This window comes from Rhizophagus irregularis, chromosome 16 (assembly GCF_026210795.1).
Source record: "Rhizophagus irregularis chromosome 16, complete sequence".
Classification (NCBI taxonomy): Eukaryota; Fungi; Glomeromycota; class Glomeromycetes; order Glomerales; family Glomeraceae; genus Rhizophagus; species Rhizophagus irregularis.
Window position 1 is genome coordinate 4560456 of NC_089444.1, and position 27956 is coordinate 4588411.

Below are 27956 nucleotides of genomic sequence, written 5' to 3' on the forward strand. Positions count from 1 at the left end.
ACAATGAATGTCAATGTGTTTTTGTAGCTTTTATTATTTAAATTGTGGAAGGGGCAGCTTAACAAAATGATTTCACAGACGTATTGTTATGCATGAAACCTACGCCCCTCATAAAATAATTTGTTAAACCATAGTGTTACAACTGTTACATTCATATTCAAATGCATTATTATGCATGAATTGTAGCACATCAATCATTATAGTTATAAACAAATTTCCATTCGAAAAGACTTTTGAAAAAATGTTTTCCCAAAATAAAGATATACATTCAGAATATATAAAAAGCAAAATTCCAGATTGGTTAAGTGGAAATAAAAAAGTCGATGATTTTATTCTAGAAAGACAATCAAATATTAATTCCCATGATGATGTAGTATTTGAATGGATACCATACAATCAGTTTAACAAAATTAAAGAAACAGGCAAAAATGGTTCTATAACTGTATATTCAGCAATATGGAGGAATGGCCCATTACACAAGAAAGATGAGTGTAGTTCATATTATACAAGAGATTCAAATAAAGAGGTTGCTTTAAAATGTTTGCATAACTTGCAAAATCCTGTTGATTTTCTAATAGATGAGGTATAAATTTCTATAAATACTTTTACATTTATTATTACATTTTTTAATATTATAATATTAATTTTCTGTTTATGGTTTTAGGCGAAAAAATATTCAACCAAAAATAACAAGTTTCTACTATTGTATGGAATATCTCAAAATCCAGATACAAATGACTATATTTTAGTTCAAAATTATCTTATCCTGAGTAGAAATGAAAACATTGATAATTTCATTCAAGAAAGGCAGTTAAATATTAATTTCTATGATGATGTAGTATTTGAATGGATACCATACAATCAGTTTAATGAAATTAAAGAAACAGGCAAAAATGGTTCTATAACTGTATATTCAGCAATATGGAGGAATGGCTCATTACACAAGAAAGATGAGTGGAGTTCATATTATACAAGAGATTCAAATAAAGAGGTTGCTTTAAAATGTTTGCATAACTTGCAAAATCCTGTTGATTTTCTAATAGATGAGGTATAAATTTCCATAAATACTTTTACATTTATTATTACATTTTTTAATATTATAATATTAATTTTCTGTTTATGGTTTTAGGCGAAAAAATATTCAATCAAAAATAGCAAGTTTCTTATATTGTATGGAATATCTCAAAATCCAGATTCAAATGACTATATTTTAGTTCAAAATTATCTTATCCTGAATAGAAATGAAAACATTGATAATTTCATTCAAGAAAGGCAGTTAAATGTTAATTCATATGATGATGTAGTATTTGAATGGATACCATACAATCAGTTTAATGAAATTAAAGAAACAGGCAAAAATAGTTCTGTAACTGTATATTCAGCGGAATGGAGTAATGGCCCATTACACTACAAGAAAAATAGATGGGGTTCAAATTATACAAGAGATTCAAATAAAGAAGTTACTTTAAAATGTTTGCATAACTTGCAAAATCCTGTTGATTCTCTAATAAATGAGGTATAAATATTTATAAATACTATAATTTTATTATTACATTTTTAATATTATGTTCATTTTCTGTTTATGATTTTAGGCTAAAAAATATTCAACAAAAAATTATAATTTTCATATATTGTATGGAGTATCTCAAAATCCATATACAAGTGATTATATTTTAGTTCAAAATAATTCTATAAACTTAGTAAATTGGATGATTGGAAATAAAAAAATTGATGATTTCATTCAAGAAAGACAATTAGATATTAATTCTTATAATGATATAGTATTTGAATGGATACCATACAATCAGTTTAATGAAATTAAAGAAACAGGCAAAAATAGTTCTGTAACTGTATATTCAGCGGAATGGAGTAATGGCCCATTACACTACAAGAAAAATAGATGGGGTTCAAATTATACAAGAGATTCAAATAAAGAAGTTACTTTAAAATGTTTGCATAACTTGCAAAATCCTGTTGATTCTCTAATAAATGAGGTATAAATATTTATAAATACTATAATTTTATTATTACATTTTTAATATTATGTTCATTTTCTGTTTATGATTTTAGGCTAAAAAATATTCAACAAAAAATTATAATTTTCATATATTGTATGGAGTATCTCAAAATCCATATACAAGTGATTATATTTTAGTTCAAAAGTATCTTACTTGGACTAGTGGAAATGTAAAAATTGATAATTTCATTCATGCAAGACGGGATAAAATTAGTAGTTTTCCTGATGCAATATTTGAATGGATACCATATAATCAGTTTAATGAAATTAAGGAAATAGGTAAAGGTGGTTTTTCTACAGTATATTCAGCAATATGGAAGAATTTCAAAGTTGCTTTAAAATGTTTGGACAATTCACAACATCCTGCTAATGAATTACTAAATGAGGTATGAAATACTATTTCATAAATTTCAGTTATTTTCAATATACTTGCGCTTTATTTATATGATAAATATTTAATAGGTTGAGGCATATTCAACTAAAATGGCTCTTAGTAATAGTAAAATTATGAATATATATGGAATATCTCAAGATCCAAATACAAAAAATTATATTATTGTTCTTCACTATGCAGAAGGTGGAAGTTTTAATAATTGGTTAAATATAAATGAGAATTATAAATATTTTAATTGGAAAGATAAGATGCAAATATTACGTTATATTGCCAGTGGACTTAGAGAACTTCACCGTAAACAAATAGTACATCAAGATTTTCATACAGGAAATATATTATTTGGCAATCTTTCTTCAAAACAAAATAGTAGAATATATATTTCAGATATGGGATTATGTAGGAAAGTTGATGATATCAATCAAAATAATATTTATGGAGTTATGCCTTATGTGGCCTCTGAAGTATTAAGAGGAAAACCTTACACTAAAGCAGCAGATATCTATAGCTTTGGTATGATTATGTATTTTGTAGCAGCTGAAAGACAACCTTTTGGCAATCGTGCACATGATCATCATTTAGCATTAGATATTTGTAATGGAATTAGTCCTGAAATAAATGAGCTGGAAATGCCAATAACTTATATTAAATTAATGAACAAGTGTTGGGATTTGAATCCTGAAAATAGGCCTAATATCAACGAATTAGATCACTCACTTTCATTGATTGCAAATAACAAATTAGAAATTGAAAAAGCAGAGGAATATAGAAAGTTACATCTCTCTTCATTAAAAGGGGATAGACAAATAACTACTCATCCTCAAGCTATTTATACATCTCGATCACTTAATCCTTTCACAGAAAATCTCCCAAAATATAATGATGATAATTCTGAATGCTTAGATTGTGCAATTACTAATAACCTAAATTAGATGCAAAATAAGCATAGCACATGATTAATTTTACAAATTTATTTATTTGATATTTTAAATATAGTTAGTTATTCACAGAACATTTGTAATGAAAATAATAATTTTTTGTCCAACACTGCATAGATAGGATAAATATAAATTCTTGTTTTAAATAAATAAAATCAGTTTGTAATTGGGCAAATCAAAAAATATTGCATTTCCTGGTATAGTAAACTAACCTATTTTTACCAAACTCTGTCCCCTAAATCTTGTAGTTCAAACAGGATTATATTTACCTTCGAATTTGGTTAGATTAAGTATTATGTTGTACTTCTATGTTTTTGCCATCAAAGAAAGCAGGGAATAATATATCTATATATTTTAAAAAAGTTGAATAAGTTTTTGACGTAAAAGTTTCTATAGCTTGGTAAGATGGACTATATGTATATTTCTTTTCGCCAAATTGCACAATTATTCTTCTTTCTTCCGTATTTACAAAAATAAAAAATAAAGTAAAAAAATTTTTTACTGCGGAATTTTTAGTATTTTATAAAGTGAAATAATGTATTTACCGCACCCTGCGTTACAATATTTTTATGTTTATCATTTGCCATTTTAAGGGGGGGTGCGGTGTATAAACTAAAGATCGACATAAACAATTTACAAAAAAGGAAGGATGCGTTGTAACGCAGGGTGCGGTAAATAAATTCACTCTTATAAAGTTTAGAAGAAAGTGTATTGAAAAATTTTTCATAAAGTCATTAATTTATTTATATACAGTAAAATCAAAATCGTTGTCGGGAAAAAGTTGCTGGATTTCATTGTGCCGTAACTATGATCAGTTAGCCGCGCCTTATTAATTTGTATTAATAAATTATTACTACATATATCAAGATTATGGTTTCAATTTTTTTAAACTTTGGATACTATTATAAATCAAATTGAATATGCACATTTACTCATTAACTATTATTCTACGATCTTAAAATGAGAAATAATAAAAATTTTAAATCAAAAAACTTAGAATTATGAAATGGAGAAAAGTCAGAAAACTTTTATGTCCTATTGTTAATTTTGTGTTGGAAATTATTTACATCAAAATTTGGGATACCAATCACAATCATGATGATTTGAGGTGAAAATAGCGAGTGGCGAGAAATCCTATTTGATATAAAGAATGGCAAAAATTTGTTTTTATTGCGTTAGATTTTGTGATTTTGTTCAAAATTGATACTATTGATTTCTCAATGTACAAATCATTAATACTGTATATGATAACTTTAGTTCTGAAATCAATTTTATTATATTATTATACTTATTTTGACTCCATCTAACAAATAAATTGTATCACTTAATGTTAGAAGAAGTTCGACACCAAAGATGATATTCATATAACATATAATTATTTCATTAGCCATTCATCGGAAGCACTTTGTGGAACGCGTATCTTATGTAGTTTTTGTAATTACTTTCTTGAAAATTTTTGGATATAACCTGAATTTTTACAGACACCATCTGAGCAACTCCTATAAATGTTTGTTATCTTCAATTTCAGGTACAAATATAGCCAGACGTTTCTTATACTACTGGCGAATAATTAATGGTTGTAACCATTGCTCACCTTATTTCAATTTGAATGTGTAGACGTACTGTACCTAATTCATGTATTAATATCAAGTTGGCATGAAAATGGACAAAAATCATTATTAGATGAAAAAACATTTATTAGATTTTTATTATCCTATAATGTTATGACTTATTTTGTAGTAAATCTTGGAAATTGTCAGAATTGCACTAGTAAATAATCAACACTTTGATAATAATGTTCGGATAACATTTGATTTAAATTAGAAATTTGTATTGTTATATGAAAGTCATTTTCCATTCGTATTCATTCAAAAATGCGGCAATTTTTTGACCTACTTTAATGAGAAATCTGGAATGAGTATGTGAGTCAGAAATACTGTACTTGAAAGTTCTTACCAGTAACATGAAAAAGGCCATAGTGAAGGTATGCACAGTTTCTATTAAATTAACTTTTATCGGAGACATAAATGATGTTTCAAATTTTAGCGGTTTATTATCAATTATACTGTAAGTTTACTGTTTAAAAAATAAAAATACATTTATCCTTGGCATTTAAGGTTTATCGCATGATTTTTGTGCTATTATGATGCAGTCTGCAGTTTTTAATTCGCAACATTTTATTTTAATATTTTTATATTTATTTTCCCGAATTTATATAGTAATTCTTCTGCGATCGTGAACAGCACTGCTTCGCTTGGGAGATAATAAGTATTTATTCAAACAAGATATATATTAGTAATTGGAAATTAATTTGTTACAATCTAAGATTTCAGTTATAATTATGGGTAATTTTTTCATGGCGATATGAGAGAGCCTTGATCAATAGAAGCCCTATAAAAAAAGAAAATTCGGAATTTGTCCTGAAAAGTATGGAAAATGTCCGGAAATTTTCTGTGCGTCCGGAAAACATTTGGAAACGGTCACGTTTTGGAACACTTTCCGGACACACAAATTCCAGACATTTTCTTGACACTCCAGAATTTGTCCAGAATTTGTCCAGAATCAAGCGTCCAGAAAATGTTCCAAAACATGACCGTTTCCGAATGTTTTCCGGATGCACGGAAAATTTCCGGACATTTTCCATACTTTTCAGGACAAATTCCAAATTTTCTTTTTTTATAGGGAAGCCAATTAAAATACGAAATTACATTAACTTGCGGAGAAGTATTTTTTTCTCAATTTTTCTCATTTCTTTCAATCTATAATATCAATTTTATTCAAGTTTTTTTCGAACAAAATTAAGGTTATAAAGTGTATAAAATATTTTAGTGACAAAAAAACTTTCCATGTTCGCGCCAATTTCCAATTTTTCTCGAGTGTTTGAGTAAATAGAAAGTAACAAAAAATTGGACCAGTGAAACCTATTGTAACATAAACAACTTCAATAATTTATTAATATTGTAATAATTCGGTTAAAAAAATTTATTTTCATTACAATTAATGTTTGTGCACGTCTATTCTTATAAATGAAGATCGCATACTTATCAACGGGATTACTTGCACTTGATTTATCATTACTTTGCTTTTCATTTTACGCAACTGCTACCTCTTATTAATTAGGATAATCAGAATCGGTCGAGGAACTGTATATTAAGATTTGTATACAGTATTCTGTTCTATTTTATGTACTTATTTTTTTTTAAAGATTAACATCGAAGTTACCGCAGATAAAATTAATAATTTGGCGCTTACTTTATCTAAACAATCTAGATTAATCTCGTGATTGATTTTTCTATATAATTTTAATCAACTACATCGGGATTAGGAAAAGTTTGCAACTGGAAATATATGTAGTTAATTGAACTTTTAAATACAATGATAATAAATTGAGTTAATAAAAAAGCAATAGGAAAATCTTTCTCGCAATTTTTGTACAAAAAATGTTATATATATATGTTGTGCCCCAAGTTGATGATCTGCCCCAAATCTAAATTTCAATTTGGGGCGATCCAACTTAAAATTTCAAATTGGGGCAATTAGAGTTTGGAACCGGTTGCACCAACCGGTTTAAAATTCGGTTCCAACCGATTTTTTGACAATTCGGTTTGACCCGAATTCATATTCTGAAACCGGTTTGCGTTTAAAACGGGTGCAACCGGATTTCCAACCCGGTTTGATATTGAAACTTTATAGTGCTGGCCCGAATTACGAAATTAAAATCACGTGACCACGGCTAAATAGTTTAACCACCGGGTAAGTTATGTTACACAAAATTTTATTATAGATAATTGTGTCCCACAAAATTTCGTTTTGTGTTACACAAGGGTTGTAATTTCAGCCAGAATTATAACATGGCCAGATTTATGCCGATCACATTTAATTCTGGCCAGAATTATCAAATATATACGATTCGGTTATTCGGTTTCAATCGGGTTTTGCGAAATCGGTTTGAAACGGATCGAACCGGTTGCACCCGTTTTAAATTCGGTTTTCGAAAATAGAACCGGTTCCAAACTCTAGGGGCAATACAATTTTATTGCCCAAATTTTAAATTGGGACAAATTGAGATATTGGGCCTGTGGTGCTCCAAGTTAACTATTGCCCAAATTTTAAATTGGGGTGATAGTCAACTTGGAGTACCACGGGCTCGATATCTCAATTTGCCCCAATTTAAAATTTGGGCAATAGTTAACGTGGGGCACCACAGACCCAATATCTCAATTTGCCCCAATTTAAAATTTGGGCAATAGTTAACTTGTGGCACCATAGTCCCGATATCTCAATTTGCCCCAATTTAAAATCTGGGCAATAGTTAACTTGGGGCACCATAGTCCCGATATCTCAATTTGCCCCAATTTAAAATCTGGGCAATAGTTAACTTGGGGCACCATAGTCCCAATATCTATATTTGCCCCAATTTAAAATTTGGGCAATAGTTAACTTGGGGCACCATAGTCCCGATATCTATATTTGCCCCAATTTAAAATCTGGGCAATAGTTAACTTGGGGCACCATAGTCCCGATATCTATATTTGCTCCAATTTAAAATTTGTGCAATAGTTAACTTGGGGCACCATAGGCCTGGTATCTATATTTGCCCCAAATTTAAATTAACGAATGTAGTAAGACTTTAAGTTAACTATTATTTTTCTATAAAATTAAAATAGAAATAATACTTATTTAAGGTCTTAATTTCACTCTATACATTTATTTATATTGTCGCAATTTTTTAATTAATTTTTTTTTAATCATTTAATTATTTAAAATTTGAATCTTTTATTTTATATTTTAGTTGTTAATGTTAATACTTAATATTTTATAAAATTTATCTTAAATTTTTGCAATAGAAAACTTTTAAAATTCCAAAATAAACAATTTATAATTATAAAATTAGATCTTTATTATTGTAGATTTATAAAATTTTTAATTATTATAAAGAAGGATTATGACATGTTTTACCAGGATGACATCTAATATTACAAGACAAATTTAATTTCTTACATGCACATTTCATAGTACTACAATTTGTATTAGGACATTTGCATTTAACTGAATTTATATTACTTTGTAATCTAACTGCTTCTGTAACAGTTACTACCTTGTTTGGAATATTTGTTAATTCAGCCATAGAAGTTAATTCAGTTGATTCCAAACAATTTCCCTTATAGTTTACATTTAATGTTCCCGCAAAACATCCCAAATTGTAAAAGCCATTAGATTTAACTTGTAAAATCTTACAAGGTAAATGACTGCGTCCTAATTTTCCTTTATCTGCTTTTGGAATTTTAAGATTAACAATATCACCAACCTTAAATAGATCTTTCTTTTTAACTTTTTTCTCCATTAATATTTTCATGTCATCTCTATATTTTTTGTTATTCATTTTTGCATCTTCACGTATATAATCATGAGATGTTGAAGCTTCAATTGTTTCAGACTAAAAAAATAAAAATAAATTAATAAATATATTTTTTAAAAAATAAAAATAAATAATTAAAACAATAAAAAGATATTATTGGGCGTTTTTTATAAAACTAGTAACGATTTTGTTGATCATTTGTTGATCATTTATTTTAAATTTATTATAAATTTTGTCACGAGATTTTCTATGGAAATCATTTCTCAATTTGTTATTAAAACACCTGCTGAATTGCCTTGAAATTGAAAATCATTTCCCTTTTTATAAAAAAATTTCCTTTTTGGTAAAAAACTCTCAGATTAATCTTATATAACTTTATGTCAATGACAATGTCAATGTCAGTGACAATGTCAATGTCAATGTCAATGTCAATGTCAATGACAATGACAATGAAAAAAACTTCTAATGCCAACTTTTCACAAAAACTCTTCCTGTGCCACTAAAAGTCCCTGTTAAATTGTTGCATCATTCAATATTTGCATAATTTCATTTTTTTGTTGATCATTAAAATTTCATAAAATATTGCAAAAAAATAAAAAAAATTGTAGAAAAAACGTTTCAGCATTTTTTCATATAATATAATTAAATAAAAATGCAAAAAACTTTTTTTTTTGCATTACTATTAAGAAAAAAACATTTTGGCGTTTTTTCATATAAAATTATAATAAAAAATAACACAAAAACATTTTTTCTTCATATTTATTTTTTTAACAAAAAATGTCAATACTGATGTTTTTAATTTAAAAAAACCAATATTTTTTGATTTTTTAATTACAAAAACGTCAAGTCTGACGTTTTTTTAATTAAAAAAATCATTTTTTTTTGATTTTTTAATTACAAAAACGTCAAGTCTGACGTTTTTTTAATTAAAAAAATCATTTTTTTTTTGATTTTTTAATTACAAAAACGTCAAGTCTGACGTTTTTTTAATTAAAAAAATCATTTTTTTTTTGATTTTTTAATTACAAAAACGTCAAGTCTGACGTTTTTTAATTAAAAAAATCATTTTTTTTTTTGATTTTTAATAGAGTTCTGAATGGGTCAGGTCAGGTTATATCAGATTATCTGTTTGACCTGACCTGACCTGAAACCTAAAAAATTTCAGGTTAACCCAAATGATTTTTATTAAATTATTGAAAAAAAACGTTGCGCAATGTTTTTTTCTAATATAATGTTATATAAAAAATGTTTTCGCAACGTTTTTCAATAAAATATAAAAAAAAAATGTTGCAAAACATTTTTTCCTAATATAATGTTATAGAAAAAACGTTTTCGCAACGTTTTTCAATAAAATATCAAAAAAAATGTTGCGAAACATTTTTTCCTAATATAATGTTATAGAAAAAACGTTTTCGCAACGTTTTTCAATAAAATATCAAAAAAAATGTTGTGAAACATTTTTTCCTAATATAATGTTATAGAAAAAACGTTTTCGCAACGTTTTTCAATAAAATATCAAAAAAAATGTTGTGAAACATTTTTTCCTAATATAATGTTATAGAAAAACGTTTTCGCAACGTTTTTCAATAAAATATCAAGAAAAATGTTGCAAACCGTTTTTTTCTAATATAATCTTATAGAAAAATCGATTTCACAATAAAATATCAAGAAAAATGTTGCAAACATTTTTTCCTAATATAATGATATAGAAATAACGTTTTCACAACGTTTTCAATAAAATATCAAGAAAAATGTTGCGAAACATTTTTTCTATAACATTATATTAGGAAAAAACATTTCGCAACATTTTTCTTGATATTTTATTGGAAAACGTTGTGAAAACGTTTTTTTCTATATCATTATATTAGGAAAAAATATTTTGCAACGTTTTTCAATAAAATATCAAAAAAAAAACATTGCAAAATGTTTTTTTCTATAGTAAAAACGTCTTCGCAATATTTTTGAATAAAACAAGAGTTCTGTTTAAAGGAGAGTTAGGACTATAAAATGTAAAGTATATGAAATATGATTTATTTTGAACTTGTTCATTTCAATAAAATCATGACATTCGAAAAAATCTATGTTACAACCTAATAGCTTAATTCTAATTAGCTAATTTAGTATTAGGTTTTAATTTAAAAAAATTAAGCAGTATCAAGGAGAATTCTCGCAAATTTTTCTTAATACTGCTTAAATTATAATTTAGCTAATTTAGTATTAGGTTTTAACCTAAAAAGTTAGGCAGTATTAAGGGAAATTCTCATGAATTTTTCTTAATACTGCTTAATTCTAATTTAGCTAATTTAGTATTGGGTTTAATTTAAAAAATTAAGCAGTATCAAGGAAAATACTCGCGAATTTTTCTTAATACTGCTTAATTCTAATTTAGCTAATTTAGTATTAGGTTTTAATTTAAAAATAATTTTAAAAACGTTTTTTTCTAATATAATCTTATAGAAAAAATGTTTTCGCAACATTTTTCAATAAAATATCAAAAAAAAAGTTGCGAAATGTTTTTTTCTAATATAATCTTATAGAAAAATCATTTTCCCAATGTTTTTTTTAATATATTATTATAAAATAATAGTATTGTTAGTTTCAGGTCAACAGGTCATTCAGATTTTACTGATGTTACAACCTTAACTGATGCCAAATCGAAATTGCTAAACCTGACCTGATAAATTCAGGTCAACCTGTCAGGTTACCTGAATTTGGACAACCTGTTCAGAACTCTAATTTTAACCACAGAAACGTCAAGTCTGACGTTTTTTAACTAAAAAAATTCAGTTTTTGATTTTTTAATTACAAAAACGTCAAGTCTGACGTTTTTAATTAATAAAATCATTTTTTTTTTGATTATTAATTACAAAAACGCCAAGTCTTACGTTTTTAACCAAAAAAATTAATTTTTTTGATTTTTAATCAAATCTAACGTAAAAATGATTTTTTAATCATAAAAATGTCAAGTCTGACGTTTTTAATAAAAAAAAATCAATTTTTTTTATATTTAATTATAAAAACGTTTGATGACCCGACCCAAAATTTTCGAGTCAATCTGACAGTATAATGATTATAACTCACTAACAATTACCAAGTTACTCTAGTTAAATATAATAATTAAAATAGAAATTATTACAACTCACATTTTGTTCATTATCTAGTTCATCAAGCCACTTGTTGAATTTTTTTTCCCAAATATTTAATAAAATATTGTCAAATGAATTTGTTTCGCGCATTGCTTTTAAATCACGTAAACATCCTAGGATGTCTCTTTTAATTACGCCTAATCTTAATTTATTACTATATCCAAACATGCCTTCCCATGATGCATTAATCTCTTCCCAAGTGATATTTTTAATTTGTGGAGGTTTTAATTGAAATAATGTACTTGAATCAACATTAGATACTTGCTTAGGTTTAGGTTGCTTTATTAATACAAATTCAAAAAAGAGTTTACTAAAATAAATTAAAAATTTAATCAAGAATATAACTTTTTTGTTTACCTTCTTAATATTTTTATTTTTGTTAAATTGCTTCTAAGATCGTTAAAATCTTCAGAATTTTCATCAAAATCATCAGAATCTTCATTAAGATTATTAGCATGATCTTCATTAAAATCATCAGAATCTTTGTTAGAATCATCAGAATTTTCATTAAAATTATTAGCATCTTTGTTAAAATCATCAGAATCTTCATTAGAATCATCAGTATCTTTATTAAGATCATCAGAATCTTCATTAAAATTATCGGAATCTTTGTTAAGATCATTATTGTAGTGATTATAATCTGATTCTTTATTTTGATTATTGTTAACAGCAAAAGTTACTTGCTTTTGTTTACCTTTGTTTTTAGAATTTTTATTCAATGACTGCATAAAATTATAAACAAATTTTTAATATATTGAAATAATTTGATTTAAAATATTGTGATTAAATAAATATATTACGGTTAACTACCTTTGTATTTCTACTTTTACTCTGATGTTTATCATGAATAGAATTACTATTATTATCTTCATTTTCGTCATTTTCCTATGTTATATATTGTAATTTTTTAAAAAAAATTATTTTATTATAAACAAATTTAAAGATTTTTTTATTTATACTTACTTCTTCAAAGTCAAGTGAAGTATCTTCTTGTTCTACATTAATATTTTCTAATAATTGCTCTTCATCTATACAATTTTCTTCTTTAAATAGATGTTCCATCCATGCTATATCACTGTGTGGATGCATACCAAATACTATTTCATATGGAGTTTTATTGGTAGCTCGGCATATAGTATTATTCATAGTAAAAATAACATAATTTAAGCACAAAGTCCAATTTATTGAATTATTTTGTTCCATCCACATTCCAATTTTTTTTTCTAAAATAGAATTTGCTCTTTCTATTAAGCCTTGTGATTGTGGATGCCTAGGTCTACCATTTACCAATTTTAAACCAGGCCATAAGTCTACTAGATTTTTAATTATTTGTGCAGTAAATTCTTTGCCATTATCACTTTGCAAAATAATTGGAGGTCCAAATTGACAAAAAATTTCATATAATATCCCTGCAATAGCTGCGGGTTCCTTAGAAGTTAAGGGTTTTGCCCATGAATAACGGGAAAAATGATCTCTTACATGTAAGATATATTTGAAATCATTGTCAGAATACTGACGTAAATCAACTAAATCCATCTAAATATTATAAAAAAATATAGCAAATTAAACAGAAGGTAAAGTAATCAAACAGAAGCTAAAAATCAAACATTAAAATTACCTGTACTCTCGAAAGAAATCTTTTCGCAACTATAGGCCTTGCTGCTAAGGTGGATTTGGACATAGTTCTGCGTGGTACAATGATTCACAAACTCCTCTATAATCTTCTTTTTCACCCCATACCATTTGCTTCTTAATTTTCTATACAATTTTTTTTGTCCACAATGAACATTTTGTACATGCTCCAAACAAATTGTTTTATACATTTCTTCTAAGACTAATATTGGTAAAAAATCAGCAGATTTACCTTCTTTATCTAAAGCTGTTTTTGTTCTTTTATTATTATTTTTACATACAACAGAATCACCTCCAGTATTTAATAAAATGAAATTCTTTCTACACCAATAACGAAAGTCTGCATCCCGTAATGTAGAAACATGATCTAAAAGAACTGTTTTTATTTCATCATAAAGGTGTCTATTTATAAATTGCTTTTCAGATGTTTTAGATTTACTGTTTTGTATACATTTATCAATAATTTTATTAAAAGTATCTTTACTAATAAAAGAAAATTCTTCTGTTTCCATGATAAAAAATTTTTTTATAAAATTTAGGGTGGAGAGACATGAAAAAAAGGATTGATAACAAAAGAAACGACAAGTTGGAGTTAACTGAAGTATAATGCTTTTATTGAATAAACGTAGGATTATTGTTTTATAACCAAAACAATAAAAGTGATAACTTAAAAGAATTCAAGGGAAAACTAATTAATGCTTAATACTCTTATGATTTCTGAACACTTTTTCACTATTCTGACACTACTTCTATCAGTGAGTTGGCAGAAGGTATATTTATATCTATTTTTATCTAACTGACATCTCTTTTTCTGATATTAAGGGCGAAATCTAATCTATTGATTTCCTATTGACATCATATATCTATCTAGATTGTTAGTGTTTCATTATAATATATCTATGTAATTACAATGGTGACAGTTTTATTGTAAGCCACATTTTAATAGAACACAAATGATAAATTTGAACGGTTAATTACTATTGAGCTAATTATTCTACAATGAATCTTAATAAAAATCGTATACATATAAACAATACAAATACAGAAAATTAATAATATAAACAATAATAAAAATGAATATACATAATAATACTATATGTGTAAATTAATCAAATATAATCAATATAACATCGGAATCATGTGTACAAAATTTTGCGTAACAGTTTTACAAACAAATTGAAAGCCAATGATTTTTGATGATCATATAAGTCACATGACCCAAAATCAAAATTTCGGGCAGTAAAATGTCTGTACCCCATTTCGAAATTTCAAGTTGGATTGCCCAAAATTGAAATTTCAATTTCGGGCAAAATGGATCTGCCCCAATTTTAAATCGGGGCAGATCGCAACTTGGGGCACAACATATATATACTGTATCTGTTCTGCGTTATGACGAACTCTTCCTCCCACAAAAAAGCCCTTGAACGGTTTTATTATGAAATATTTGTGTAACTTCAGATTAAACTTACGACGAGTATTACGTATTTATGTTACGATTGTTACGCCAACTAAATTTTACATAAAAAATTTAATTTTACTTTTTTTAAGAAAAAAAGTAATAGAAACTAATCACAAATAGCTTTTCCATTATACTCTTCTTCTAACTTGCTTTTGCGAGTTTTTCCCTCCTATATACAGTTTACCACTTTTACTTTTATTCAGAAAAAAATTTTCCTACTTTCCCTCCGTGTCGACGATGTAACATATTTTCATACGTAATAATTTCCACATAACCTATTAACCTATGGTATGCCGAGCTTTAAGTTTAGCGTAGTTTCAAAAAAAATTTTTTAGTTTTTAGTTTTTAAATTTTATTAGAAAATTTCTTTTCTTAGAATTTTTTTTTTAATATAGGTAAAGCTTTCTTTGAAAAATTTTTTTTTAATAGTAAGATTTTTTTTTGATAAAAAATTTCGTTAGAGAATTTTTTATTGATAAGGGAATTTCTTTTAATAGAGGAGTTTTTTTTTTTTGATGGATAATTTCGTTAAAGAATTTCTAAGATTTTTTTTAACAGATAATTTCGTTGGAAAAATTTAAATTTCATTGAGAATTTTTTTTTATAGAAAATTTATTGGAGAATTTTTAATAGGAGATTTTTTTTTTCTTTGATAAATAACATTCTTATAAAGAATTCCTTTTAGGAATTTTTTTAATATGCGAAAATATTTTTTGGCAGAGGATTTCATTAGAGAATTTTTTTTTTTTTTTGATAGAAATTTCATTGTAGAATATTTTTTTGATAGGAAAGATTTTTTTTTTTTGATAAGAGGGAAGTTTTTTTAATATAGAAATTCTTTCGATGGAAGATTTTTCGTTAGAGTTTTTTCTTTATAGGGATATTTTTTTGATAATTTTATTGGTTGAAAAGTTTTTATAGGTGAGACTTTTTTAGAAGTCTTTTAATAGAAATTTTTTATTGAAAAAATTTTTTTAATAAGGTATTAAGAATTTTGGCTTGAAATTTTTTTTTTTAATAAAGAATTTCGTAAAAGTTTATTATAATAATAACTTTGTAAATTAATTCGTGGCAGTCTCCGAACCAGTGAAAACTATAATACTTTTCGGGGAATCATTTTTGCAAATTAATTATCCCTTAAATAATTTTTGAGCTAATTTTCTCGAAATTTTTTTTTTAAAATGTTATAGAATAATGGTCCGAATGATAAATTTGCGTCATCATACATTAGTTTAGCAAGTTTGATCACGTAGTAACAGAAAGAGATATAAGGATCGGTTAACAAATGATGGGGTAATATGACGTTGTGTAACAAATGATAGGATAAAAGTGTATACAAACAAATAATGATATAAAGTAATCAACTGTATATAAGCAAGTAAACGATATATATATAACAAAGGGTACATGTCCATAACCTCATTGTCTCCTAATTTACTTGTCGATGGTGTACTGTTACCTTTATGGATATTTTTTGTATTCTGATATATACTTATGCCATCCAATTCTGAGAAACTCTTAGTGGTGGCGTATCCAACAAGGTTTCGTCCACCCTCACTTTTATCCTCTTATCATCTTTCTTCGCTGGATCAACGTTATTAAAATCTCCTTTCTCTACTTGTTTCTCTGCTCTAAATATCTCTTGAAATTTCTTACTTTCTAACTCCCTTGTTCTATCGATCGTTCCACCGCCGATTCCATTGATTTTTGATCCTTAAAATACGCTATTGTTTTCCACTTTTTTGATATTTTAGCGAATTTTCCAGTAGACGGTTCTTTATTCACAACATTCTTAACAAATTCGTATTCATTACTTTTACATTCCGTCCTCCATTTCTTTAATGGTTAAGTCTCTAGTTAATTGCCAGCGGTCACGCTCCTTCCTATCTTTAACCGTGCTATCCCTTTGTACCACCTGATTCAATGTTTGTTGATACCAATGCCGAAAGAGGTATTCTTAAATTTTCTCAAAATTTTCATTTAATAATATATTCGCTCTAACAGATTTGTATTTGTATTAGACCTTTACTTTGATACTAAAGACTTTCCCTATATTCAATAGTTCTTTAACAATATCATCTTCTTAACGTGATTTATCTTTGTTAGTCAGATCATCATGGATTTTTTTATCTTGAATATTTTTTTAACTTTTATTTTTAGTATATGGTTTTAGATTAATTAACTCCATTTAATTCTGCCTTATGTTAATTTTTAATTAATTAGCTTCATTTTAATAATTATATAAAATTACTAGCCTATAGGACCAGGCGTTGCCGGCTGATACTAATAATATTTTAGGATTAATCTGGTAAAAATTTGTAAACCAATATAGTCTGTTATTAAAATATTGTAAAATGTATAGTTTAAAAATTTTTTATAGTGCTATTAAGGTAATTTAAAATAATGTAAAATAATATAAAAAAAATTAACAATTTGTCACGCGATCGGCGCGTCTTGTTTTTATTGGTGCATATTATAAATATTGCAGGGGCATCGACAGGGAGGGGAGGGTCTCTACACGTGATTGCATCCCGATTTTAATAATACTTTTTTTGAAAATATTTTTTTTATTATTTAATAATTTCAAAATATTTTTTTCAATTAAAATATAAATAAAATATATTATAAAATCTTAAGTATTAAAAAAATAAGATCTCAAATATTTCTAATACAATTTTTTTTTTAAATTGTAAATCTTAATTAGCTTTATTTATAAAACTTAAAATTTAAGTTTATTAAAATTAAATTATTAGATGGCAAGATAATTACAATAAATTAATTTATATTAATTTAAATAAAAATCAATTATGGAATTTAAAAATAATGCCAAAAAATATGCAAATTAATCTCAAAATTAAGTATTATAAAATTCCTACATTATAAAATCTTTTTATATTGGCTAAATATTTTAATACCTTACATATACAAGAATTTTTTGGAAATTATTATAATATTAATAAGATTATTAAAATTAATAAATATATATACAGTATATACAGTGAAATTCGATATACCGGAATCCCGATATAACGGATCATAAGTAAAACCTCGATATATCGGAATTGAGGTCTGAAGCAGATTATCATAACGAATAATTAATTTACCCTCGATATAACGGAATTCTTGATATAACGGATTTTTGATAAATTTTACTAATGGAACGGATGGTTCCATTATATTGAATTTCACTGTGTATATACAGTATATTATATATAAAGTTAGTTTATTACGGTAGTTAATTATCAAAAAATTGCTTATTCAAGGGTATTTTCAAAAATTTTAAATAACATACCCCTGCTTTTTAGCTAACCAATAATCCAATACTATATATTATTTTTTTAAAATTCTAAAAAAAATCTAAAATTAAAGTTAAAAAATAAATCAGAAATATCAAACCAAAGAAAATTATTAAAAATAAAATAGGATAAATTCCATAAAATAAATTTTAAAAATCTGAAATTATTAAAAATCTTGAAATTAAAGAAATATTACCATAAAAATACTAAAGCTAAAAACTAATAATTAATTTAAGAAAATAAGTTATAAAGATAAAATTGATAAAATTTAAAAAGTATGCTGCTGATATAGATAAAAAAAACAAAAATTAAAAAAATACTTAAGATAAAAAATCCATGGTAGTGTTGACACCGGTTTTTGACGTTCGGTCAGGTAGTAACAGAAAGAAATATAAGGATCGGTTAATAAACAATAAGGTATTATGATGTTAGATATCAGGTGTTAAAGCAAATCGGTTAATGTACGTGTAAACAATAAGCAATTAATAAATAAATGATAAAGTAATTGAAACGTGTATATATTAATCTGTTTATAATCGGACTTAAATTGTGTATAAGTAATAAAACGATATGTAACAAAAGGTCAATAAAAGGTAGTAAACACTTTAAAGAAACAAGCGAATTGTAATAAATCGGAAACAACAGGCGGGTTTATTAACACTTGAATAAAATACGATATTACTGCCTCTATCAGCTCTCTGTAATATCCGTATATTTATCTTTTGAAAATAAAACCTACACGAACTGCACAAACTACTCCTCCACCATCGGTCTTTTATATATTGTTAAAAATTCGGTGCGAATCTGACTATCGAACAGATTTGCCACCCGGCCAAATGTCGTATTAGTCTTCTATTAAGCCACCTTTAATTCAGCCACTTTCCCGATTTTATCTAATCATTAAATAACTTAAAATATCTCTATGTAATATAACTAAAAATAAACTAATAATAAATATATATAAAAAAAAGAAAAAAATATATCCCGTGACTGACTAAATAGCATAGCAATCGCATGAAACATGAAATATCTGATAGTAAATTAAGCAAATTTTTTTACTAGCAAACCATTTATTTAAAAAAAAAAACAATTAATCTATAAATTGTAATATTTCAAGCCAAAATTCTCAATACCCTTATTAAAAAAAATTTTTTTCAATAAAAATTTTCCATGAAAAGACTTCTAAACGCAATTCTCCATCAAAAAGAGATTTACCTATAAAAACTTTTCAACCAACAAAATTATCAAAAAAATATCCCCTATTAAAAAACGTTTACCCTATTAAAAAAAAATCAAAAAGATCCTTACCCATTAAAAAAAATTCTACAATGAAATTTCTATGCGAGATTATTTATCTCCCTATTAAAGAAAAATTGGTTAACGAAATTCTCTATCAAATATAAATCCCCTATTAAAAAAAAATTCTCTAATGAAAATTCTCTACCAAAAAATATTTCCATCTATTAAAAAAATTTCTAAAAAAAATTCTATCAAAAAAAAAAAAACCTTCAATAAATTTCTATAAAAAAAAAATTCTCAATAAAATTCTTTGTCAAAAAAAAAATTCACTTCTATTAAAAAAAATTTCTAACGAAAAATTATCAATCAAAAAAAAAAAATTCTTGATTAAATTCTCATTATACCAGCATTATGATGTACTTTTGGCCAGAATTAAAAATTTAATAAAATACTGGCCGGCATTACATCATAAGTTCAAAAAAAATTCTTAAACGAAATTCACTCTCAAAAAAAAAATCTTTCTTGTTAAAAAAATTTTTACAACGAAATTATCAAAAAAATCTCGTTAAAATTTCTTTAACGAAATTATTGATCAAAAAGAAAAACTCCTCAATTGAAAGAAATACTCTATCAATAAAAAAATTATCTAACGAAATTTTTTTATCAAAATAATTACAATTTCCTAAAGAAATTATATCAAAGAAAGCTTTACCTGTTAAAAAAAAAAATTCTCTACAAAAAAATTTTATTTTATAAAAAAATCTAATAAAAAAAATGAAGAAAATTCCTACGAAAAATTTTCTAATTAAATTTAAAAACTAAAACTATAAAAAATTTTAAAATTACGCTAAAGATGACAATTTTGTCACCCTTCTTTATTACTAATATTTATTGAGATAGTATTGAGATTTCATTATATCGAATTTCACTGTGTGTATAGTCTTTTGTTTGACAGATATCATTTTGTACCTGACAGCATTTTGCATACAACACTTTTCAGTAAAGAATAATATGGGGTGGTTTTGTATATAGACTTTACTTTGTCGGTCATTTGCCTTTTAATATTGTCTATTTGCGCGTCTAGTTCATAGGACATATTGAACATATTTCTAACGAAGAACGATCGTTCTACTATGTAGGACGAGCTTACATTAGTTATTATATTCTACTCTTTTTATTTGTTTAACAAATATATGTGGTTTGGACTATGCATGGATTCTATTAGCTGTAAAATTAGAGTATAGTAAAAACTAAAGATAATAAAAATCATCTTAGTTTTATATTCTTTTTAGTTTTTTTAAAATAGAAATTTGTTAATGTTATGCTTAATAATGTTATTTAATTTTAATGAAAATATGATAATAAACATGATGACATGATATCTAGAAATAATTCTAAATTGTCCGAGAACCTATAAGAAATCATAGAAGTGAAGTCTTCGAAACTTTTTACTAACGTTTCTTTTTTTTTAGGTCCTGGTGTCGATCTAGGGGCTTGAGTTCGGTAAGAACGTTGCGAAACAATTTGTTTGGGGTTTCTTTTGCCATTAGAAACATTTTTTAACGTTTCTTTTCTTTTCATGGACACTAGTAGCCTTAGAAATGACTTGGTAAGTCCATTGGGAAGGGTTTTTTTGACATTAACTTGAAGAAACGTACTAACGTTTCTTTTTTCTTTATTTTTTTCCTTCATCGTTCTCAACCTTCTCTCTCGCTCTTCCTACCTTACCCTTCTCACCCTTTCTTCTCATTCTTCTTTCTCTCTTCCCCTTTCACTCCTTCCTCTCCCTCTCTTGTTTTCCCCAACTTACTTTTGTAGGGCGGAATTTCTTCATAAGTTTATTTATTATTATTAATTTTGATTTTTTTAATTTTTTTTTATTAATTTTTTTTATCTTTTATTTTGTACAGTTATCGACAGATTTGCACTTCCTAGATCGTATTGGTAGGTTTTGTAGCGTTTCACTTCGAAACTTTTTTAAAAGTTTTTTTTTTATATTACTATTTAATTTTTTTATTAATTTGTTTTTAACATTTTTGTAGGTTTTTGCTTCATTGAACTTACTGGATCTTGGATGATAAGTTAAGAAACGGTTCAGGTTGAACCTTTTTTTTGAAGTTTTTTTTTAACACCCCTTTTCCATTTTGTAGATATATTTTTCATTTTTAGGTCGGACTTGGACTTGATTTTCTGCTTTAAATATGATGGCGAATTTGACTCGGAAATTTTTTATAAATTTCGACTAGACTTTTCTTTGGGAGGTATGAATTTGGGAAGATAATCTTTAAGAAACATTCATTAACTGTTAATGTTTCTTTTATTTTTAGGTTTCGGCATCTTTTGGAACGGATGATGATATTTTTATATGAAAAACGATTTTTAACGTGCGTTCTTTTAGGGATACAGATCACGTGATTGCGAAATTGTGGACCGAATTTTATTATATTAGATAGATGCTATAAACATGTGGATATTTAAAGTGTTTAATAAATTCAGATTTGTAACTAATATTAAAGCTAAATTAACAAATACTGAAACTAAATTTGGGTCGTCTTTAGACCACCATAATTTGACATAAAGTTTTGTGTCGAATATATTACTAATACTAGGTTGAAATGTTGAATAAAGTACGAATAATGACCAAATAATTAGTTTGAATATCAGTCATTATAAATTTTTAAAAAAAATTAAAAAAATTGTTGTGTTTCAACTAATTTACTGCCACATTTTACTGCGCCACATCACGCGAAGCTTCAGATTTTAGAAAAGTTGAAAGTTTGAATTTGTGGAACAATGAAAAAAGCAATTATTATAAATATTTCATAACTGAAACTAACTTTTAATTAATTGGATAATTGCTATTGATGCTAGTATTGATTTAAACTGAAATTCTTTCAAGAAACTATTTTTTTTTATTCAATTTACAATGATTGGACAAGATAGTAATTGCACATTTGTCGCAATAAGTCACGTGCATAATAAAGCACGACTTCATCCGATTAAAAAATTTTTTTGTTTAAATATTACCTACAAAAAAAATACAAATAAAAAAAAAGTTAAAATTTAAAACCGTTTTTAATAAATAATAAAATAAAAAGAAAATAAAAAGAAAATTTGCGAAGTTAATTTTATTATATAAAAAGAAATAGATCATTATACCTCCACGTCTATGGGATTTGAGGGACCGACCACCTAAAAAAAAAGGAAACGTTAATAATCATTTCGTTAAAAAAAGATGAATTTTTTTTAAAAACAACCTGATATCTACCTTGAGATCCATTGTTAACGCAACTACGTGACTTTCTAACGATTACCGACATTGTTAACACTCATACAATAAAATCATGTGGTTATACGACCTTTATTGTATTCTTAAATAATAAATTTTGCATCATAATATTCTTTAGTAAATAATTAGATTAGCTTTGCTTTGCTGTGATGATGATGATGATGACGATGCTTCTGGGTGATACTGCTCCTGATAATCAACAAATCCAAATTTATCTGCATATTTTAATAATATCATTTAATTTATTTTTGAAGGAGGGAAATAAATTTCTACTTTTCCTTTCCTTATTGTTCACATAAGAACTAATAATTATCAGATGTTGATAATCTATTGGATATATTATTAACTGATACATACACTTCATCAATATATTTATTACATTCATATAGGACTACTTTATGTAATTTATATAATTGAAGATGATCTTTTGGAATTATGAGTAATGATTGCAGAAATGTAGGTGACATGATATTTTCAACAAGATCAACAATATTTTTTGTTAATTTATCAATGTCTGTGTGAATTCTTTTTGATTTATTATTGGTGGTGATAGGGGTACTAGTACTGCTTGTACTGTTGCTGCTAGTGGTGGTAGTAGTGGTGTCAGTGGTGGTGGTACTGCTTGTGCTGTTGCTGCTAGTGGTGGTAGTAAAGTAATGGTACTGCGTGGTGATGTTATGTTTTAATTTTATTAATTTAGAATTAATTTCCTCCTCCAAATTCTGAACTTTGGAGCTAAATTCTTTTAATTTATTAAAGGTCTCAAAGTCAACAACATTATCAATCTGGTTTTGGTGAACAGATATCAGATCCTTTTCGCATCTTAAACTAGTACATCCTGATGAATCCTTATATAACTTAAAATCATCATCATCCAATTTTCTTGTGCTCCCCTGGGTAAATAATGTCTCTCTTAATGTTCTGGAAATTGTAGGCTTTATATTATTAAGAAAAGAAATAATTAGTTACATTCAATTTAATTGTTTGATACTATTACATTAATCCATTTTTAAAAATATATTATGTTTTTGAATAATACTACTTGTCTATAAATAACTCGGACTTCAAAGTATTACTCTCCACACCGAGAAAATATAGGATACAAAGCTCCATGTATCTTCCCATTAATAGATTTTTAAAAATGATGTTAAAAATAATTAATTAAAAAAATATATATACCATAAAAGTTTGTTCATTGCTGTTATCTCTAACAATAACTCTAGCAACTTATGTGCTTCTTGTTGTGATCTTGATGAGCAGCTCATTATCATAATGTGATAAAAAAAAAAAGGTAGAAAAATTGAGAGATCTGTAAAAGTATTTATAAGATTAATGCCCCTATACAATATCGTATTAAATCAAACTAATTCATGTGATGATCCTGATAAATGATAATTAAGATTTAACTAAGCCATACATAGTATCTAAGCCTTATTTGTGATTAATGTAAGCCTTTTAGCTTGATTGTTCATTATGGGGCTTAAAAAAAGTTGGGTATCGGAAAAACTCATAAAAGTATTGAGTACTGTGATCGAAGCCACAAATATTACAATAGTATTAAAACTAATTAATGTGATGATCCAGATTTAATAAGCCATATATATATAAGCCTTATTTGTAATTAATGTAAGCCTTTAGCTTGACTATTTTAAGAATTTTCATACTATGGCTTAAAAAAGTGAAATATATGATGATTGTGTAATTTAAGTAGTTTGTGTAATTTCAGTTCAAATTTTTTTAATACGCACTTTTTTAACTTTTTTGTAATTATACTACATAATTATGACACTGTACAATTTCATTATTTATTTATTATACAAGCATTGTAAAATAAGACAGTTTACTAAAAGAAATAGAAAAAGAAACATTTCTTAGTAAATGATAAACATTTTGTTTTTTAAACACATCAAAGATATCATGATTAAGTTTGGGAAGCAATTTTATTTTTATTTTGCGATTTTTACGTTAATTTTGATTAAAAAATTAAAAGCAAATTCTACTGTACATCAGAAACCAACATATAATCATGACTAGGTATCAAAGTCCAATATATAATATCAGTAAATAATTATATCTTTATTTTAACGTTATTGTTTAATTTATAGTTTCGAACGAATCAGGTAAAATAATTTATTTGAAGTAATTTATTATTTTATTAATAATGATTTATTTAATTATTTTAATAATAGATCTCAATAAAATTAATCGGTTTTTTTTCGAAAATAGTCAGAGTATTATTTAATAAATTTAAGCTAGTATTTAAAAAATTTTATTAACTTAGGTTTAATATTATATCTTAGCGGAAATTTTTATGGCAGGTTCTTGAGATTCGAGAAATCGAGACATTTAACTAGAAATATTCCGTCTGTTGAAACAAGTAATATGTCAATTTAGGTAAACGCGGTAAGATAATATTATTCATTAATTAAAGCTTTAATTTGTGATAACCGCAAACGATCTGCAAAAAAATGGGAATCTGAAAAATTATTGTAAAAAACAAATTATTTGAAACTTTGGGATAAATATTATTATGTATTAAAAAATATGTTGGTGTTGAAAAAATTACTAATGATCGACATAAATTTGCATAAATGAATTTTTTACAGTTGACTCACGGATCACGAATTAAAATGTTTTTTAATATTGGATTTAATATTAAAAAAAATGAATTAACTATCATACCATTATATCATATGAATACTTAACAGTTAATGTTAACGATAATGTACTTTTTAAAGAATATGAAATGAAATTGGAATTTCGACCGTTCTTTATGTTGAATTCAGTTACATAGGCCTAATACAGTAGCATCTTCACTTAAATATTTCAAATATTATAAATACTTTAATATGAAAATTAAATTCATCATATCCCTTTAACTTATTCAAATTCACCATATGCTACGGATTTCCTTTATTATAGTTATAAAGAATAAGAGAGTGGTAATTAACGATATTACACATAATGAAAAGTGCTTTAGATCTATTCCGATAGAATATCTTCACCCGAATATGTAAAATTATAGAAAAGCCTGATTGCCGACGGAATCAGGTGGACAATAGTGTTTCTGACCTTAACTAAAAAATGATTAAGCTCGTTTCATATCATATGAAAAAATATACCTAACCGAGATTAGATCGGTCCATAACATTTATTTGTCATCAATAACGCTGATAAAATAGTGTCTTGCTACATTTAAAGCTTTTCGATTCTATATACGAACGGATCAAATTGTTAATTGCCGATTAGGAAATAAAGTTAAATTATTCATATCAAGAGAGGGAAATAATGAAAGTGGAAAAATGTATCATATCTTTTCGGTTCATCACCGTGCTGTTTTTACATCACTATACAAACATTATTAACAGTACATTTTAATACGTTTCATTTGATAATTAGCGTCTATTTATTAAAATTTAATACTGTATACTGCAAATTAACGAATAAATTTTTTATACATATAAAAAGTTATAATGAATAACATGTATAATGATACACTATTATTTATAGAATAATAATAACGTGTACTTAAAACTAATAAAAATATATTTTTTTTTAAAAAAAAAAATATTAATATATTAATATGTATATAATGTTAAAATATTTTTATAAAATATTCCCTATAGGATCACACTGGTTCTGTTTGACCGATAATTTCATATATATTAGTTTAGAAGATAATCAAATATCACGAGAAGAAATAAACAGTACTTGTACATAACTATAATCCGACTAATTTAATAGCAGATAAAACCATAAAAATCGACGTAACCGCTTATTGCGTTATATCAGCAGCAGTATGCGATAATCATTTTTACTATTTTGGAGTGACTAACCCACTGCTGCCCTCTAAAAAATTTTCTGAAAAAAAAACTCCGATGAATGTTAGAAAAAGAAAAATCAAAAATCAAGCTAAAATGCAAAGAAAACATTTCATTATGAAATTTATTTTATTCCCTATTTTTTTTTTGTAAAAAACAGATGAGAAAGCACATCAAATTATTAAATTTGCGGATGAATTTAAAAGTTCTGATTTTCAATTTTTATTTATTACTATTCTATTCATGCAGTGCTAACAATGTTGTGTACGGACTACGGACACAAAAAAAAAGTTAGCAATTCAAACGGGAAAAGTCACATTTAATCACGTGATTATTGATAATATGGACTAATCAAACTTGTACTACTGACGTTACTCAACAGAAATCCTATATAAACTTAGAGTTCCCGTTCTGATTTCATCATTTATATTTACATCTAAATATTTTACTTACTTTACTTACTGTTATTCATAGCTCAATATCGAGTTTCTTACGATTTACTCACCAGGCGGTCCTCTTACCTATAGACAAATCTCGCGGGGTGGCTATACTTCTGGTATTCCCACACAATGTACAGCTTTATATGGCTCCTCACTGGTCGAAGTGGAATGATTTGCATGAAGCTTATTGCCCATAAATAGCTAATACATTTGGAGATCTCGATTGCAATTAAGAAATCTTTATCAAATTTAATTTATAGATTGAAATGGTAAAATTTATTGTAAATTTTATGATTTTAAATTTAACTCACTAATTTATAATGTACAAATTCCAAGCAAATTTTTACTAATTTAAATTTTAATATATTAAATGAAATGTCAAATTTATAAATTTACTTGATAATGGCACATACTTTTACGGCCTGATAGACAATTTATATCATATTAATAAATAATATTTCATTTTGCTCTCGCTAATTTCAGGTGCTTTAATTGGTCAATGTTTCTTTAATTAATTTAAAATATATTAATATCTTGTTGCTGAATTAAAGTTGCTGGATGAGGCAACACTTTTATAAGTTAACAATAAAGAAGCAATTTGTATAAGTTGTATTATAATAGTATATTATAATTATTATTATTAAATAGTGACGCGTAAAGTTGATGCCAATTATTACACCTGATCCTAAAATCTGATTGGTAATTATACGCGACATGATAAATAAGCTTTAGACAATAATTCTTGATTGATTTTATGCACAAAAAAGTCTAAAAGTCTATCAATTTTTTTTTTTTAATCTAACGCTCTTTCTAAATTTTTTATACAAAAAAATAAACAAACTTGACTAACATATCTTGGTATTAATCTTTGGAAAATATAATTTATTACCACAGTATTTAAATTGAATAAATGTTTTCAGTTTTCCTTT

The 27956-nt window shown here is 25.9% G+C and overlaps 3 protein-coding genes across 3 annotated transcripts; 1 reads left to right on the plus strand and 2 right to left on the minus strand.

Moving 5' to 3' along the window:
• Window positions 1-241: 241 nt before the first annotated feature.
• On the plus strand, window positions 242-3340 carry OCT59_008652 (uncharacterized protein; the record flags this gene model as incomplete). Its single annotated transcript, XM_066142658.1, has 8 exons — window positions 242-583; window positions 665-1048; window positions 1130-1516; window positions 1593-1662; window positions 1783-1994; window positions 2071-2403; window positions 2480-2716; window positions 3071-3340. The coding sequence occupies 8 exons, from the start codon at window positions 242-244 to the stop codon at window positions 3338-3340; spliced, it is 2235 nt and encodes a 744-aa protein (XP_065999520.1).
• Window positions 3341-8276: 4936 nt separating this feature from the next.
• Window positions 8277-9018, minus strand: OCT59_008653 (uncharacterized protein; the record flags this gene model as incomplete). The annotated part of the gene is made up of 2 exons (XM_066142659.1): window positions 8277-8783; window positions 8989-9018. The coding sequence occupies 2 exons, from the start codon at window positions 9016-9018 to the stop codon at window positions 8277-8279; spliced, it is 537 nt and encodes a 178-aa protein (XP_065999521.1).
• A 2791-nt stretch (window positions 9019-11809) lies between these two features.
• Window positions 11810-13995, minus strand: OCT59_008654 (uncharacterized protein; the record flags this gene model as incomplete). Its single annotated transcript, XM_066142660.1, has 5 exons — window positions 11810-12161; window positions 12209-12573; window positions 12662-12736; window positions 12815-12948; window positions 13716-13995. 5 exons carry the CDS (start codon window positions 13993-13995, stop codon window positions 11810-11812), a joined length of 1206 nt encoding a protein of 401 aa, XP_065999522.1.
• Between the last annotated feature and the right edge of the window lie 13961 nt (window positions 13996-27956).